The sequence below is a fragment of the Nomascus leucogenys genome, chromosome 8 (assembly GCF_006542625.1).
Source record: "Nomascus leucogenys isolate Asia chromosome 8, Asia_NLE_v1, whole genome shotgun sequence".
NCBI classification, from domain to species: domain Eukaryota; kingdom Metazoa; phylum Chordata; class Mammalia; order Primates; family Hylobatidae; genus Nomascus; species Nomascus leucogenys.
Genome location: NC_044388.1, coordinates 27,492,652 through 27,511,172, shown reverse-complemented (window position 1 = coordinate 27,511,172; position 18,521 = coordinate 27,492,652). Strand labels below are relative to the sequence as shown.

At 38.7% G+C, this 18,521-nt stretch overlaps 1 protein-coding gene and 1 pseudogene across 4 annotated transcripts in view; both read right to left on the bottom strand.

The window, feature by feature from the left end:
- The window catches only part of PPP3CC (protein phosphatase 3 catalytic subunit gamma), a 108,304-nt gene that overhangs the window by 35,235 nt on the left and 54,548 nt on the right, over positions 1-18,521 (bottom strand). For all 3 annotated transcript variants that reach the window (XM_030816952.1, XM_030816953.1, XM_030816954.1), the window contains exon 4: positions 11,783-11,894. In XM_030816952.1, coding sequence (XP_030672812.1) covers positions 11,783-11,894 — 112 coding nt within the window. The remainder of the gene's footprint in view (positions 1-11,782; positions 11,895-18,521) is intronic.
- LOC100598837 lies at positions 15,823-16,929 on the bottom strand (annotated as a pseudogene). The gene has a single exon (XR_178604.3). The product of XR_178604.3 is annotated as a transcription factor BTF3 pseudogene (transcript).

The window sequence follows — 18,521 nt, the reverse complement described above, 5'->3', positions numbered from 1 at the left end:
GATCTTAGCTCACTGCACCTCCGCCTCCCGGGTTCTTGCGATTCTTCTGCCTCAGCCTCCCGAGTAGCTGGGACTGCAGGCACAAGCCACCATGCCCGGCTAATTTTTGTATTTTTAGTAGAGACGGGGTTTCACCATGTTGGCCAGGCTGGTCTTGAACTCCTGACCTCGTGATCCACCTGCCTTGGCCTCCCAAAGTGCTGGGATTACAGGCACTGCGCCCGGCCAAGGCCTCGTTTTTACAGAAAATTAAAAAACAAAATTAGCTGGCTGTGGTGGCACACACCTGCTGTCCAAGCTACTTGGGAGGCTGAGGTGGGAGGATAGATTGAGCCCAGGAGTTTGAGGCTGCAGTGAGCTAAGATAGTGCCACTGCACTCCAGCCTGAGCAACAGAGTGATACTCTGTCTCTAAACAATAAAAAATAAATGTTTGGCTTAATAAATTATATTTTGATGTGGTTGTCAACTTGGGGCTGCAGAATAAGGAAATACATCAGTGGGTGGAAGGAGGAGTCTCTACAAATCTCTGGAAAGGAAAAGTCATGAAATAATAGGTCGGAAACTGGAAAATGGGTATTTAAAGAGAAAAAGGAACATTTTCTTCTTCCTTGGCCTTGGTTTCAAAAAGTCAAGCTGTGCTCAGGGATGTGTGTGGGTAGAGAAGACCAGAAGTATAGTCAGGCAGCCCTGCAGAACCGTGAGCTCCTTCTCTTCTAGGATTCTGGAAGATGAGGTGGCCTACAGGACCCAGAAAACAAAGCTGTATCGAGTGAGTCAGACTATCTAGTTGGTAATTATTTCTGTGTTTATTTCCTTTTTGTGATCTCTAAGCCTTTAGAAAGACATATTTAAGGATCAGAGCCTGGTCCTGGCAAGGCTTTGGGGAATAAAGTGAAGAATGATGGGTCCAGATTTGGGCCAGACTGCAGTACTATATGGGTGGCAGGAATGATTGAGAGATCCCTAAGGAAGGTGTAAATGAGCAGACCACGCTTGAGGTTGTAAGGCCTTCCATCCCTAAGTGTGAAGATTTCTCTTTAACGCCAATACTGGGTGATCAGGGTTTGAGTTCATTAAGGGAGCCTGTGGGTTTCTTTGAGGTTTTCAGAACATTTTGTATTGCTGTTACAGCAGTCAGCATAATCTATTCCACAACATATGCTAACTTTATTAGGAGCTCAAAGTTAATAAGAACCATGTGTTATGCATCATTGCCTCTCCTTACAGTTATGTCCTTATACTCTGCTTTGTTTTAAATTTTGCTCATTTCAAAGTAGATCCAGCATTGGCCACAAAGTCTGTTGGAAGTAAAAAACAAACAGAAAACTCTTTAATTTATGGTCAGTGATTGACTTTTTCTCCTGAAAATCCTAGGAACCAGAGTTCCCTCTGTTGCCAGTGTCAGTAAGGAACTCCTCCATGGGAGTTCTACACTTGAATATAGGTAGGAATTTCAATTACTTATTAATTTATGCTCCATAACATCTTACATTGATAAATGCCTTTCAATCCCAAAAATGACTCAAAATAATTCCTTAGCCTACTTCCAAAAAAGAATGCCAAGTCTGGGCAAGTAATGAAGTGTATTGTCATTTTGTAAATTAATACAGGAGGTCAAAAATTAAGCAAAAAGAAGTTCATGTTATATTAATATGTGAATAAAATAGGCTATGAAAGGTTACCATCTTTATTTTTTCAAAGTATATGAATTGCATATATAATTACCAATATTTAATTTTCTGAGGGGTTAGATTGACAATGGTATCTATATTTTTCTTAGTTTAGCTGTTCTTTCCTTTTTATGATGAATATGTAATCTTTATATAATAACATTTATTATCATACTACCTTTTAAAAAAATTTTTTTAGAGACAGGATCTTACTGTTGCCTAGGCTGGAGTGCAGTAGTACAATTGTAGCTCACTGTAACCTCAAGCTCCTAGGTTCAAGTGGTCCTCCTGCCTAATCTTCTAAGTAGCTGGGACTACAGGCGCACATCACCACATCCAGCTAATTTTTAAAAATTACTTGTAGAGACAGGGTCTCGATATGCTGCCCAGGTTGGTCTTCAATTCCTGGCCTCAAGCAATCCTCCTGCCTCGGCCTCCCAAAGTGCTGGGATTACAGGCATGAGGTACTGCACCTGCACCTGGCCTATATTACCTTTATTATTTAAATGTATTGAAGGCTCATGATGTGTCTGTCAGTGAGTTAAGCATTTAGCATGGCATGGTGGTGAAGAGAATGGAGTCTGGAACTTGTTGCCTGATTTGAAGAACCTCAGCCCCCTCCACGTACTAGCTATGGGACCTTGGATAAAAATTTTAACTCTCTGTGCCTTGGTTTCCTCATCTATGGCCATAATAATAATAACACCCTAAATTGTAGATTCAGGGTTGCCGTGAGGATTAAATGAATTTATTTATGTAAAACATGCAGAATAATGCTGGCACTTAGTACATACTATGTTAAGTGTTAACTGATGAAAGTATTTAATACTCACAGAAACCCTAGGAAGTAGGTATTATTACTGTCTTCATTTAAAAACTGAGGAAATTAGGCTTACCTGCCCAAAGCTGCAAGCTAGTAACTGGCAGAACTGGGACTTAAACCTGTTCATGCTCTTAATGACCCTCTAATATTCCTCCTAATCATTATTTTTAAATAAGATTTTGAATAAGAGAATCTAAATAGCCAAATACATAATTCCCAGAGGTTAAATTAGCTGATTCAAGTGCTTTACTTTCAAGACAAATTTTAAGATATATCCCATAAAACAGTTATTTCTATAGTGAAGGGAAAATGCACTACAGCCATAGGATGACACTGATACAAGTTCTAACTAGTATCAATAATACAACATTAACAAAACAAAATTTTCAACAAAGTTATTTGAAAGCAATTTTGAGAGTCAGCACTACTTACAAAAAATCACAATCTGGTCTAGTCACTGATGATATATTTGTTTCAATTTTTATTTGCTTTATTTATTTATTATTATTATTGTTTGAGACACGATCTCATTCTTTCACCCAGGCTGGAATGCAGTGGCATTATCATAGCTTACTACAACCTAGAACTCCTGGCCTCAAGAGATCCTCCCACCTCAGCCTCCCAACGTGCTGGGATTACAGGCGTGAGATATAGCTCAAATTTTTTATTTTTTATTTATTTATTTATTTATTTATTTATTTATTTATTTATTTATTTATTTTGAGAGACTGGAGTGCAGTGGCACAATCTCAGCTCACTGCAAGCTCCGCCTCCTGGGTTCACACCATCCTCCCGCCTCAGCCTCCCGAGTAGCTGGGACTACAGGCACCCACCACCACGCCCGGCTAATTTTTTGTATTTTTAGTAGAGACAGGGTTTCACCATGTTAGCCAGGATGGTCTCAATCTCCTGGCCTGGTGATCTGCCCACCTCGGCCTCCCAAAGTGCTGGGATTACAGGCGTGAGCCACCATGCCTGGCCCCAACATAGCTCAAATTTTAAAAGCCACAAAAGTGTATAATGTGCCTCCTGCTCTCTCTCTGCAGGTAACCAATATTACCAGTTTCCTGGGTGTCTTTACAAAGATGTTCTATGCAAACACATGCAGATATATATGTTTCTTCTCTTTCCAAAACATCCTTTTGGTTTTTACATAAATGATAGCATATATGTCCTGTTCTTTACTTGCTTTTTGTACGTAAGAACATATTTTGGCTATCATGCCACATCTTCAGATGAAGAATGGAGTTAAGAATATGCCACCCCAAAATACACCACTCTGGCACACTGACAACTTCGAGTTAAAGGCACATGAAAAACCACAGGTACAAGAAGATCACTCTGGCCTTCATGCTGTTTCTTCTTCTTTTTTTTTGAAACGGGGTCTTGTTACATGCCCAGGATGGTCTCAAACTCCTGGGCTCAAGCGATCTTCCCACTTTAGCCTCCAAAGTAGCTGTGATTACAGGCACATGCTATAGTGCCCGGCTCATGCTGCTTTTTAAAAGCAGGAGATGAAATTCCCATTTGAAAGATGCCCTCCCAGAACAACAGACACTGAGACTTACTTAAAAATGGAGGGTAGGAGGAGGGAGAGGATCAGAAAAAATAACTACTGGGTACTAGGCTTAGTGCCTGGGTGACAAAATAATCTGTATAGCAAACCCCTATGACACAAGTTTGCCTATATAACAAACCTGCACATGTACCCCTGAACCTAAAATAAAAGTTAAAAAAAAAAAGAAAAGAAAGATGCCCTCCCTGTACTAGAAGGAAAATAACATTGTTATCACCAAGGATTAATAGTTGAGACTGAATTCAAATAACTCTTATCTTCTAGCCTCCTCACATCATTTAGTTACTTTTTCACAACTTACTACTTTTTGTCCGATTCAGCATATAAGTGTTCAGCTCTGAGTCTCTGGATCTTCATTTTCTTATAGCGGCTCCTATGTCATGTAGAACTTATATTAAATAAATTTATATGTTCTCTTATTAATTTATGTCAATTTAATTCTCAGGCCCAGCTAAAAAACCCTGAGAGTGAAGGTAAAATTTTGCCTCCCCTACAGAAGAGCTTTGTAATTTTTTAACATCTACCTAGTATTTCGCTTTATGGATATACCACAATCTAATTAGATCCATCTTTTGCTACTCTAAAAAATGCTGCAATGAGCAATGACAAACAATATTTGTTTATTTTTTTAAAAAATCCAGTTGTCATAACAATACTGCTTTCATTAGTAAAATTACAGGAGTTTCTGGAACTTGTCAGTAAGCTATTTAACTATACATTTTAAAAAACGGTTCGTGGAAGGGCCGGGCACGGTGACTTACGGTGTAATCCTAGCACTTTGGGAGGCCGAGGCAGGTGGATCACGAGGTTAGGCGTTCGAGACTAGCCTGACCAACATAGTGAAACTGTCTCTACTAAAAATATAAAAATTAGCCAGGCGTGGTGGTGAGCGCCTGTAATCCCAGCTACTCAGGAGGCTGAGGCAGGAGAATCGCTTGAACTTGGGAGGCGGAGGTTGCAGTGAGCCGAGATTGTGCCACTGCACTCCAGCCTGGGTGACAGAGTGAGACTCTGTGTCAAAAAAAAAAAAAAAAGGTTCGTGGACATAAGAAATTCATTCACTTTAGAATCTCTGACCCAGAGCTATGAGCTTGGACCCAGAGTATTTATGGAATAATATAAACATGAGGTTCCTTCAAAGAAAATAAATAAATAAATACATAAAAACATAAAAATAGGCTGGGCATGAAAGCTCGTGCCTGTAGTCCCAGCTACTCAAGAGGCTGAGGTGTAGGGACCACTTGAGCCTGGGAGGTTGAGGCTGTAGTAAGCTATGATTTTACCAGTGTGTTCCAACCTGGAGAACAGAGCAAGACAGGAAGGAGGGAGGGAGGGAAGGAAGGAAGGAAGGAAGGAAGGAAGGAAGGAAGGAAGGAGGGAGGAGGAGGGAGGAGGGAAGGGAGGGAGTCCCAGCTATATAGTCCCAGCTATATAGGAAGGAAGGGAGGGAGGGAGGGAAGGAAGACAGGCAGGCAGGCAGGCAAGCACCATGTTTCTTGCTTTCTAAGTACGTAACAATGAAGAAATATTTTTGCAAAAACAAATGATATGTCAAAAATTAACTGTTAGGGGCTATACATGGCAGCTCACACCTGTAATCTCAGCACTCTAGGAGGCTACGGCGGGAGGATCGTTTGGGGAGTTCAAGATCAGCCTTGGCAACGTAAGTGAGACTCAGTCTCTACAAAAAGTTTAAAAATTAGCCAGGCATGGTGGTACACACCTACAGTCCCAGCTACTCGGGAGGCTGAGGCAAGAGAATCACTTAAGCCCAGGAGTTCAAAGTTGCAGCGAGCTATGATTACACAATTGCACTCAAGCCTGGACAACAGAATGAAACCCTGTCTCTTAAAAAAATAAATTTTGTTTAACTGTTAGACAAAGAAAAAATAAATGTTTGAGGCAATGGATACTGCAGTTACCCTGACTTGATAATAATTATACATTGTATACATATAGTAAAAATATCACATGTACCTCAAAAATACGTACAACTATTATACATCAATTTTTTTAAAAAGGAAAAAAAAATATACTTTTCCATAAAGAAAGGAATATTTTTTTAAAAATCTCTGCATTATAAAGCAATTTAAGATTGATACAAGAAAAGCCTTCACCCACCTCCCTCTTGAAAACATGAACAAGATTACAGCTGCACAATCTGGAACTAAGCCTCCCTTACTAATGATAAGATGCTAATTCTAGAAGCCACAGTGGCCACTGAAGAGAGATCAGCTTATCAGTAAAAACACCCATGCAGAGCCACACACATGCTCTCTTCTTATACAGGAATAAAATTTTAAACTTATACGTGAATTTGTGTGCTTGTTCCAAGATTTATTTACATTTCAGATGCAGCATTATAATAAAAAAGAAGGACTATCTTGGTAGATAGGAGAAAAAGAAAGCCATCAAGTTTAACTACAGTTAAATCATGTGAAAAGCAAATAAAAACCTGAGGTAAGAAATTCTGGGCAAAAGGAGATACTTAAAATGTTTCCAGGACCTATTGTTCCATCTTCTAAAAATAGTCTGTCAAAAAAATCCCTGATGTTATTATTACACGTTGCATTCCTGTATCAAAATATCTCAAGTATCCCATAAATACATACACCTACTATATACCCATAGAAATCAAAAATTAAAAAAATTCTGATAAGACAGAAGAATAATTAAGAAAAATGTCACCTAAAAAAACCTCTGAAACTTAATTCAAAACAAAGGCAGCCATAGGCAGCTTTCTTCACTACGTATCTACTCCTAATTCATAAAATTAGCTTTTATTGAGTATTACATTCCAGGGCATTTGTTAACCGATACACATTATTTAATTTTCCCAGGTAAGAAATGAAGGTGTTAAGGAATACCCCAAAGTTTGGTTTAGAAAAATAATATAAAATATTTCCAATTTTTGTATTTGGTGAAGTGGTTCCCAAACGACAGATGGTAGAAGCTTCCTAAAGACTCCGGAGCCGTCATTCTTAACCAGCAGCACACAGCTGAACTACCCTGGGTGTTTACAAAGCTTTTCAAATGCTTGGGCCCCAACTGGGTAATTTTTAAATTACCAATTTGAAAAATAATAATAATTACAAAAGTAGTACATAGTGGTGGTAAAAAATAATTCAAACAATACTAGAGAGTATATAAAATTAAAAGTAAGCCATACGCGATGGCATGCACTTATAGTCCCAGCTATTTAGGAGGCTAAGGCTGGAGGATTGCATGAGTTTGAGACTAGCCTGGGCAACATGCCAACACCGCATCTAAAAAAAAAAACAAAAAAAAAACAAAAAAACAAAAAACTCTTAAGTCCTCCTAACCCAACCTCCCACTATTAATGATTTCTTCTGTACATTATATATTTTTAATTTACAAAGGAGATGACCATTTACATGCTCTGCAAATGGCTTATAAAATATCTTAGCATCTCTCCATATCAGTGCATATTATGGGTCTACCTTGGTCTGTCTGTCTTTTGTTTTTGGAGACAGAGTCTTGCTCTGTCACCCAGGCTGGAGTGTGGTGATCATAGCTGACTGCAGCGTTGAATTCCTGGGCTCATGCAATCCTCCTGCCTCAGCCTCCCAAGTAGCTGCAACTATAGGCACATGCCACCACACTCAGCTAATTTTTAAAATTTTTTGTAGAGAAAGAGTCTTACTGTGTTGCCCAAGTTAGTCTTGAACTCCTGGGCTCAAGCAATGCCCCCATCTTGGCCTCCCAAAGTGCAGGATTATGGGCATGAGCCACTGCACCTGGCCACCTTGGTCTTTCAATAGCTGCCTAGCATTCCATTGTTCAAAAGCATATTATCACTTATTTCATCACTGTCTTGTTGACATTTTGATTACCTTTTTGTTGTTGTTGTTATAATTAACACTGCAGTGAACATCCTTAAGCATCCATATTTTACTATCTTTTTGTGAGTATATCTGTGTGGTAGACGAATTCTAAAACGACCCGCACTGACCTACATCTTTGTATAATCCACTCTTCTTTCAGTGGATGAAAACTGTAAGTATGATGAGACTCCCATTATTTTGTCCCATTATATGGCAAAAGAAAGATTATCTTGGGAGGGCCTGATCTAATCAGGTGAACATTTATTTACTTATTTATTTATTTTTAGGGACAGGGTCTCACTCTGTCACCCAGGCTAGAGTGCAGTGGCACAATCATAGCCCACTGTAATCGCAAACACCCGGGCTCAATCTATCCTTCAGTCTCAGCTTCTTAAGTGGCCGGGACTACAGGCTTGTGCCACCATGCAGGCTGACTGAATTCTAATTTTTTAATTTTCTTTTTGGTAGAGAGGAGGTCTCACTATGTTGCCCAGGCTGGTCTTGAACTCCTGGCCTCAAGTGATCCTCTCCCCTTTGGCATCCAAAGTGCTGAAATTATAGGCATGAGCCACCATGCCTGACCTAAGGTGAGCCTTTCAAAAACTGATGAGGGTTTTTTTTCCAGCTAGCTGATCACAGAAGAGAAGGTCAGAGAGATGCATTCAGGCAGGCCTGGAAAAAAGCAAACATTCATATTGGGAACTACCACTGGAGGCGACATGTTGCCAAACTGCAAGCAGTATCCAGAAGCTAAGAGTCATCCCTGGTCAACAACTAACAGGACAACAGGGACCTTAATCCTACAGTTACAAGGACTGCCAACAAGTGACCTTGGATAAAGACCCTAAGCCCCAGATGAGAACTGAAACCCTGGCAACACCTTGATTTCAGTGAGATCCTATACAGAGAATCTAGCCACACTGTGGCCTGGACTTCTGACCTACAATAACTATGAGATAATAAATGTGTTCTTTTAAGCCACTAAATTTGTGATAATTTTTTATGCAGCATTTAAAAAGTAATACAATCTGCATAATAAATTCCTACAAATGAAATTGCTAGATCAAGGGGATATGCATTTAAAATTTATAAATATATTACAAAATTGCTCTTCAAATACCTCACATCTTTGTTGTTGTTGAGAACAGGGTCTCACTCTGTCTCCCAGGCTGGAGTGTAGTGGTGATCACAGCTCACTATAGCCGTAAACTCCTGAGCTCAGGTGATCCTCCCACCTCAATCAGCCTCCCGAGTAGCTGGGACTATAGGTAAGTGCCTCTATCCACAGCTAATTTTTTGTGTTTTTTTTTGTAGAGATGGGATTTCAACATGTTGACCAGGCTGGTCTTGAACTCTTGGGCTCAAGTGATCCACTCACCTCAGCCTCCAGAAGTACTGGGATTACAGGCATGAGCCACCATGCTCAACCTACACCAATTTAAACATCCACCAACAGTAGATTTAAAACTTCCTGGTAATTAGCTGCTGATTTAAAGTGTTTACTCCAGTAAGTCACCAAGGGCTGGAAGGATTTGTGTCTTGCCCTCTTGTAGCTGACTTTTGACAGAGGGACTTTTTAAGAAGTGATTATCCTCTAAAATTTCTTTTCATAACAAAGACCTTTTCTTTGAGGCTCTACTAGGAGGGAGGTTGTCATTACGACTACCATCTCCAATGTAAGAAGATACTGGTAGCAAGAATTCACATGAGCATATGAAACACTATAAATAGCAATCTACCTATCAGTAAAGGGATCTGTGGCAGATTAATAAACTTTGAGTCTCTGAAAACAAATGTAAAAGTTTTTTTAACTTTGAAAATTATTTTTGGAATAAAAGTTTAAATATTTTATAATATATTCTTCTAAGATAATAATCTGCAGAAAAATCTGAATAAGATACAAAATGAAATCCATGATCAAAATATCAACCATATGAACACTAAAGTATATTTATATATTCAGGTTTCGTTAAAAGGGGTAGATTTTAGAGCCAGATGGGACCCAAGATACTTAGTTTAGCTTCCTTATTTTATAGAGAATATGCTAACATTTTAGAAGTCAAAACAGGTAAAATTTTGCTTTTATTTCAGTACTTTCATCATAAAAATAAAAAATTTTTTTGGCATATAACCCAATATACATATTTTCTGGAAGACTACTTTAGAGTATGCCAAAAGTCTTTAAAATGTGCGTGCCCTCTAACCCAGAAATTCTTTTTCGAGAGTTTGTTCTAAAGATACAAATCACAGATGCTCATTCATTGAAATGAACTCAACCAGTATTTAATAAGCAACTTCTATGAGCAATTAATACTGTTGTGGGTGTTGGGGAAAACAACAGTGAACAAAACATACCCCTGCTAGCATGGAGCTTACATTCTGGTGGCAGAGAAAGACAGTCAACAAATAAATATACATAAATCTCAGGTGTTGATAAACACTATGAAAAGAAACAGGGTATGAGGGTAAAATGATGAGATTATGATTTAGAAAAGCAACCAGAGGAGAAAATCTCGGAATAAATGACATGAATGAAATAGAATGTATGTCTTATAAGCAGATAGAGATCTGGGAAAAGAACTAAAAAGGCAAATGCCCTGGGGCAGGATCTCCCAAACATCCCCAACATAGTCAGCATCATACTGTTTGTTAGTGAGCAGCCAATTATGAGTACTAGATGCTAGTCAAGGAAATCTATGAGTTTTTTTTTTTTTGAGATGGAGTCTCGCTGTATTGCCAAGGCTGGTGTAGAACTCCTGGGCTGAAGGGATCGTCTAGCCTCAGCCTCCCACTGTTATCTGTTTTTTTAAATCAGCTAGTAATGTTTTGACTTTCAAAATAATTCTATTTTTTTTTTCTGAGTCGGAGTCTCACTCTGTTGCCCAGGCTGGAGTACAGTGGCAGGATCTCACCACAACCTCTGTCTTCTGGGTTCAAGCCATTCTCCTGCCTCAGCCTCTTGAGTAGCTGGGATTACAGGCACGCATGACCACACCCGGCTAATTTTTGTATTTTGAGTAGAGACAGGGGTTTTACCATGTTGGCCAGGCTGGTCTTGAACTCCTGACCTTGTGATCCACCTGCCTCGGCCTCCCAAAGTGCTGGGATTACAGGCGTGAGCCACTGCGCCCGGCCAATAATTCTACTTTTATATTAAACTTATTTTTACTATTACAGTAGTAGTTACAGTTAGAAACAACCTAAATATCCTATGATTGTTACTAAATTAGCTACATATATAATTGTGTGTTCGTAAGATGGAATACTTTTAAAAAATTAAAATAACGCTTACAGACCATGTTGTCAAAAATACTTAATGATATGGAAAAAATGCTACTATAGTAGGTGAAACAGAAATGTATTAAACAGTACGTATGAGCCCAATTTTATTTTTAAAATATATACAGATATATATATACCTGAACTATTTCATAATAATAAAAAAGAATGGAAGACCACATTTCAAATAGTGTGATAACAGTGATTACCTCTAAGTGGCATGATTATGGACACTTTCATTTTATTTTATTTTTTGAGACGGAATCTTGCTTTGACGCCCAGGCTGGAGTAGAGTGGTGTGATCTCAGCTCACTGCAACCTGATTATGGACATTTTTATCTTCTTTAGACTTCTCTATGCTTTCCAAATATCCCAAATTATTTATTTTATACACAAGGGGGAACCCAAAAGTTATATTCAAAATAAATGTCTTAGAAGATAGAATCTTAGTTCTTTGCAGGTGAAAAAAAATAACAACAGGACAGGAAGCATTTGAATTCCATTAGTTTCTTTTTTCTTTATGTTTGATTTACTTAGGACAGGTTAAAGGGTAACTAAAAAGGTTCTAGAGGAGTGATTATACTTACATTCCTGTTTGAAGGTGAAATAGTCTGTAAGATGCCTGCATTCATGATTTCCCCGAAGCAGAAACAATGTTTTGGGATGATTAATCTTTAAACTCCATAAATACAGCACACACTACAAGACAAATTCAAGCATAAAATTTTCTTTGTGACCATTATAATGCATAAACACAATTTATATAATTCAAATGACTTGCTGTAATGGCATATCTCATTGTTATCCCAAATTGAAAAATGAAACCTTCTGAACGTGATATACTTACTGTCCTAGAATTTGACAGAGTATAGAGTAGCCTTCATAGAAATCTCCTCGAATCTCTGTTCTCATGTTCTATCTAAATATCTAGAACTCTCTCAGAAAGCCACTCACACATATATATTAGTCCTAAAACCTGTATTTTATTTAATTCCAAAACACTAAAGGCATTTTCACTAAGACCAGGAACAAGGCAAGAATATTTACTATCTCTGCTACCGTTCAAAACTGGTGTAAGGGTATTAGCCAATGGGATTATACCTCAATTAGAGGGTTAAGAATGGGTTAAGAAAAAATAAAACTATCTCTATTTGCAGATATAACCCCCCCAAAATCAATGATAAAATTAACTCAAATAATAAAATAATTCAGTAAACTAGCAGGATATAAAATTAATATACAAAATCAATAGCCCTGTGGCACAGTGGCACACATATGGTTCCAGCTACTCAGGAGGCTAAGGCAGGGGGGCTCACTTGAGCCCAGGAGTTCAAGGCCAACCTGAGTAACAATAGGGGGACTCCATCTTTAAAAAAAAAAAAAAAAAAAAAAAAGGGCCAGGTGCAGTGGCTCATACCTGTAATCTCAGCACTTTGGGAGGCCGAGGCAGGCAGATCACCGGAGGTCGGGAGTTCGAGACTACCCTGACCAACATGGAGAAACCCCGTCTCTACTAAAAATACAAAATCAGCTGGGCGTGGTGGCACATGCCTGTAACCCCAGCTACTCAGGAGGCTGAGGCATGAGAATCGCTTGAACCCGGGAAGCGGAGGTTGCCATAGCCGAGATCACGCCACTGCACTCCAGTCTGGGCAACAAGAGCAAAACTCTGTCTCAAAACAAACAAAAAAAATAGACCTTTTATACAGAAACAATCAACAGAACATCATGGTGGAGAAATCCCCATTTGTAACAGCAACAAAGAGGCCTAAAGACATAGGAATAAATTTAACAAGAAATGTGCGAAAGTACCTATAAAAATTTGGTAAATAATAAAGGTGGCATCTCAAATCACAGTAATAATGATGAACTTTTAAATAAATGGCTCTGGGACAAGTGGTTGCCATTTAAAAAAAAAAAAAAGATAAAGTTAGATCCACATCTCACACAAGGTACAATAAGCAACAAAAGGATGAGCAATCTAAATGTAAAAAGGAAGAACCACACAAGTTCTAGAAGAAAACATGAGTGAGTTCTTCTTAAGCCTGGTGTATAGGTCAAAATTGGTGTAGGTAAGAACTGTGTAAATAATGACTAAAAATCCAGAGGCAATAAAATAAAAGATGGGTAAATCTGACCACACAAAAATGAAAATAGGCCAGGCACAGTGGCTCACGCTTGCAATCCCAGCACTTTGGGAGGCCGAGGCAGGCAGATCACCTGAAGTCAGGAGCTTGGGACCAGCCTGGCCAACATGGTAAAACCTCTTCTCTATTAAAAATACAAACATTTGCTAGGCGTGGTGGCAGGTGCCTGGAATCCCAGCTACTCGGGAGGCTGAGGCAGGAGACTCGCTTTAACCTGGGAGGTAGAGGTTGCAGTAAGCCGAGATCACGCCACTGCACTCCAGTGGTTCGCTGGGTGACAGCGAAACTCATCCCAAAAATAATAACAATAATAATAATAATAATAATAATATAATTTGCATAGTAAAAAAAATTTGGCCAAACTGACGAAACTACACATTCATTTAACTTTTGACCCACTTCTAGGAATCTACCCTGAAGATACACTTCCAACAATATGAAAATAAATATGCACAAGGCTGTAGCACGTGTGTAATAGTAAAATATTAGGAACAACCTAAATGACCATACACAGGAGAGAGGCTAAGCTATGATGTGCTCATACAATAAAGCACAAGGATGAGAAAGATCTCTATAAACTGATTTAGAGTTATTTCCAGGATATATTTTTAGATGAAAAAAGCAAAGTATGGCTGGGCACAATGGCTCACAAATGCAATCCCGGTGCTTTAGGAGGCTAAGGCAGGAGGATCGCTTGAGACCAGGAGTAAGAACAACCTGTGCAATACAGCAAGACCCCATCTCTACAAAACATTTAAAAATTAGCCAGATATGGTGGTAGCCTGTAGTCCCAGCTATTCAGGAGGCTGAGGCAGGAGGATCCCTTGAGGCGAGGAGTTTGAGGCTGTAGTGAGCTATGATCATGATGGTGCCACTGCACTCCAACTTTGGTGACAGAGTGAGACTCTGTCTCTTAAAAAAAATAAAAAGTGCAAGAGTAGCTGTAGTATGCCACCCTCTATATAATAAAGAAGAAGATATATGAAATTCATATGTATGTATCTACTTTGTACATAAAAAATGCAGGAAAGATAAACCAGAAACTAAAGAGATTGGTTACCTACAGCAGGCATTCAGGCACCAAATAGACTATGAAAAGAATACTTGTTTAAAACAAGAAGGGAGAGTGTGGCCTTATTTGGTCTGAGGTGGCAACATGTGTGTTGGGAGACTCAAAAGTAGTAGATCACTCTCCACATGTCTACTAGTGACCACAAAAGCACTGTATTGATTTTGAGGTTACAAATCAATTTTAGCAAGGAGACATAGGCATATCCGTAAATACAGAACCCATGAATGATGATAATCAATTGTATCACCAATTACGAAATATTCTGTATATATTTCATGGCCTCAAAACACAAGCAAAAATTAAGAAGCTGATATGGTTTGGCAGTTTCCCCAGCCAAATCTCAAATTGAATTGTAGCTACCAGAATTCCCACACCCAGGGGACAGTAACTGAATCATGGGGGCTGGTCTTTCCTGTGCTATTCTTGTAACAGTGAAAAAGTCTCATGAGATCTGATGGGTTTATCAGGGGTTTCCCCTTCTGCTTCTTCCTCATTCTTGCCACCACCATGTAAGAAGTACCTTTTGCCTTTTGTCTCCCGCCATGATTCTGAGGCCTCCCCAGCCATGCGGATCTGTTAAGTCCAATTAAACCTCTTTTTGTTCCCAATTTTGGGTATGTCTTTATCAGCAGCATGAAAAAGAACTAATACAGAGGCCTATGTTGAGAAACAGATAAATCAATATAGTCATGCACCATGTAATGCTGTTATAGTCAACAGCACACCACATACAGGACAATGGTCCCATAAAATTAAAATGGAACTGAAAAATTCCTACATCCTAGTGATGTAGCCATCATAACGTCTACATGCAGGCATTACTTACATGTTTGTGGTGATACTGATGTAAAAAACCTACTGCACTGCCAGTCGTATAAAAGTATAGCACATACAATTAGGTACAGTACATAATACCTGATCATAATAAATGGTACTGGTTTGTGTATTTACTATACTATGCTTTTAATAATTATTTTCAAGTTTGTTCCTTCTATTTACAAAAGAAAAAGGCTCATTGTAAAACGTCCTCAGGCAGGTCCTTCAGGAGGGATTCTAGCAGAAGGCACTGTTATACGACATGACAGCTCCATGACTGTTACTGCCCCGAAGGCCTTCCAGTGGGACAAGATGTGGAGGTGAAAGACAGCGATATTGATGATCCTGACCCTCTGTAGGCCTAGATGCGTGCGCATGCGCATGTGTGTGTGTGTCTTCATTCTTACCAAAAAATTTTAAAAGTAAAAAAAGTTTTAATAAAGCTTATAGAATAAGAATATAAGGAAAAAATATTTTTGTACAGCTGCATAAGTCTTAGGCCTTCACATTCACTCATAATACCACTTGTAAGCTAAGTGGTATTACAAGAGTCAAAAAGTTAAAAAAATTAAAAATCTTTCTTTTTTTTTTGTATACTAGGCAAAGAACTTTATTAACCTTTGTTTCAAACTTGATTCCCAGGATTCTTCAGCTTAATTAGCTGCAAAGAATGAATTGTGTATAAGCAAAAACTGAAAAGAGCTGCAGTGTCCAAGGAGCTTGGGCTTAAAAATATTACAGATCTAGATTTTATCAGATCCATAAACAAAAATTTCTTAAAAAGCAGTCATAATATAAAATAGCAGCTCCCAGTAACTTCTTCAAGTTTTATCTTCAGAAGTTGACTCAATTCAGTTTGCCTCATTCTTGGAAGCCTCATCAAAATTCTCCACAAGATCTGGAACTTCATCGTCATCCTCTCCAGTAGCAAGTGGTGCTTTTCTATTCACAGACTGTTTGGACAGAGCTTCAGCCAGTCTCCTTAAACTAGTCAGTCTGCACCAAGCTGGTTTAAGATGCTGGGTAGCATTTCCATCAGCTGCTTTGTCTCAGCATGGCCTGTAATGGTGAAAGTGTTTGCTGCCATCTCTGTTGTTAAAGTGGATCACTGTTCCCTGGTTTGTAAACATATTCACCTCTTCAATACCAGGGATATTGTTTACCTCTAACTTCTTTAAGGAGAACTGAAGTTTTTTTATCATCTGCTGTGGCTGTTCTATGAACCACCTTCTTCTTTCTGTGAGCCATTCCTTTCCCACCAATGCACACTTGTGCCTGCAGTTTGGCAAGTTTTTCCTGGCTCATAATTGTTTGTTTCATCTTCTCGGAGCGGACAAGGGGCCACGTGGGGGGCTAGGGTTGGTGCTCGGGGGTCTTGGGTGGACCACCAGCTGAGATTAGGTGGACACACATGGGGATGCAAGATGGCAGCTCAAAATTAAAAGTCTTATAAAGTAAAAAGTTACAGTAAGCTAAGGTTAATTTATTATTGAAGAAGGAAAAATACTTTTTAATAAATTTAGTATAGCACAAGTGTACAGTGTTTATAAAGTATCTGGTAGTATACAGCAATGTCTTAGGCCTTCACATTCACTCATCATTCGCTGATTCACCCACAGCAACTTCCAGTCTTATACAATCCATTCATGATAAGTACTTTATACCGGTATTCCATTTTTTATCTTTTTTTTTTTTACTGTATCTTTTCTACGTCTAGATATGTTTAGATACACAATACTTACCCTTGTGTTACAATTGCCTACAGTATTCAGCACAATAACATGCTGTACAGGTTTGTAGCCTGGGAGCAACAGGCTATACCATATAGCCTAGGTGTGTAGCAGGCTATACCATCTAGGTTTATGTAAGTATACTTTATGATGATTTCACAACAGCAAAATCGGCACTCATTTCTCAGAACGTACCCTCCTTATTAAATGATGCATGACACTGTAATGGTAGTTGGAAATTTTGACACACTGCTGAAAGTAACTGATAGTTTAAGGAGACAAAAATAGTCAAAGTTATAAAGAACAGCTCAACAAGTAGAGAATACACATTCTTTCTAAGTATATATGGGAAAATCACAAAAATCTACTCTGTACTATACCACAAGGAGTCTCAATAAATTTCAAAGAATGAGTATTATTCCAATAATTTTATTTAATCAAATTACATTAAATCAATAATAACAAAATACTAGCTCTAAAAAAATCCCATACGACTGGAAAGAAAAAACATACTACTTCATTATTTTAGGGCTAAAGAGAATTCTTTTTTTTTTTGAGACAGAGTCTCACTCTGTTGCCCAGGCTGGAGTGCAGTGGCGTGATCTCGGCTCACTGCAAGCTCCGCCTCCCGGGTTTACACCATTCTCCTGCCTCAGCTTCCCGAGTAGCTGGGACTACAGGCGCCCGCCACCACGCCCAGCTAATTTTTTGTTTTTTAGTACAGACGGGGTTTCACCATGTTAGCCAGGATGGTCTCGATCTCCTGACCTTGTGATCCACCCGCCTCGGCCTCCCAAAGTGCTGGGATTACAGGCGTGAGCCACCGCGCCCAGCCAAGAATTCTTAAAATATAAAATACTGAATGATAATGAAAGCAACACATGTCCAAATCTGTGGGACTCAGATAAAGCAGCACTTAAAGGGCAATGTATAGTGACAATTACACTATTTTTTCATTAGATTTGCAAATATGATTGTATATGTTTAACTTATCTCTGAAAGGTCATATAAGAAACTCCTAAGAGTGAGTGCAAGAGCTGAATGGCTGGCATATGAGATGCTTAATTTCATTAGTAATTACAGAAACATTAATTAAAACAGTAGAATACTACTTTATACCCATTATATTGGCAAGTATTATAATATGAGATAAAATCATATTCTGGAAAGAGGGATGTGAGGAAATAGGAATTCTTCAGTGCTGCTGGTAGGAATAGAGACTTGCACAGCCATTCTGAAGAGCCATCTGGCAATCAATGCTCAGTTCAAGTATGAATGCATACACCCTTTCTCCTGGCAATCCCATTTTGTTCATAAACCCTAGAGACATTAAATCATGGTAGATTTATATGAGGGTGTTCATCATAGCAGTGTTCATTTTAGAAAGAAATTGGAGGTAAACTAGGTGTCCACCAAGCAGAAGGGAGAACTAAAGTGTCATAGATAAATACTGTGAAATTCTATACAGCAGGCAGAAAGCAATCAACTAGAGGCACGTATAGTAGTAACCTGGATACATCTCATCCCATTAATATACCCAAAGGATTATAAGTCATGCTGC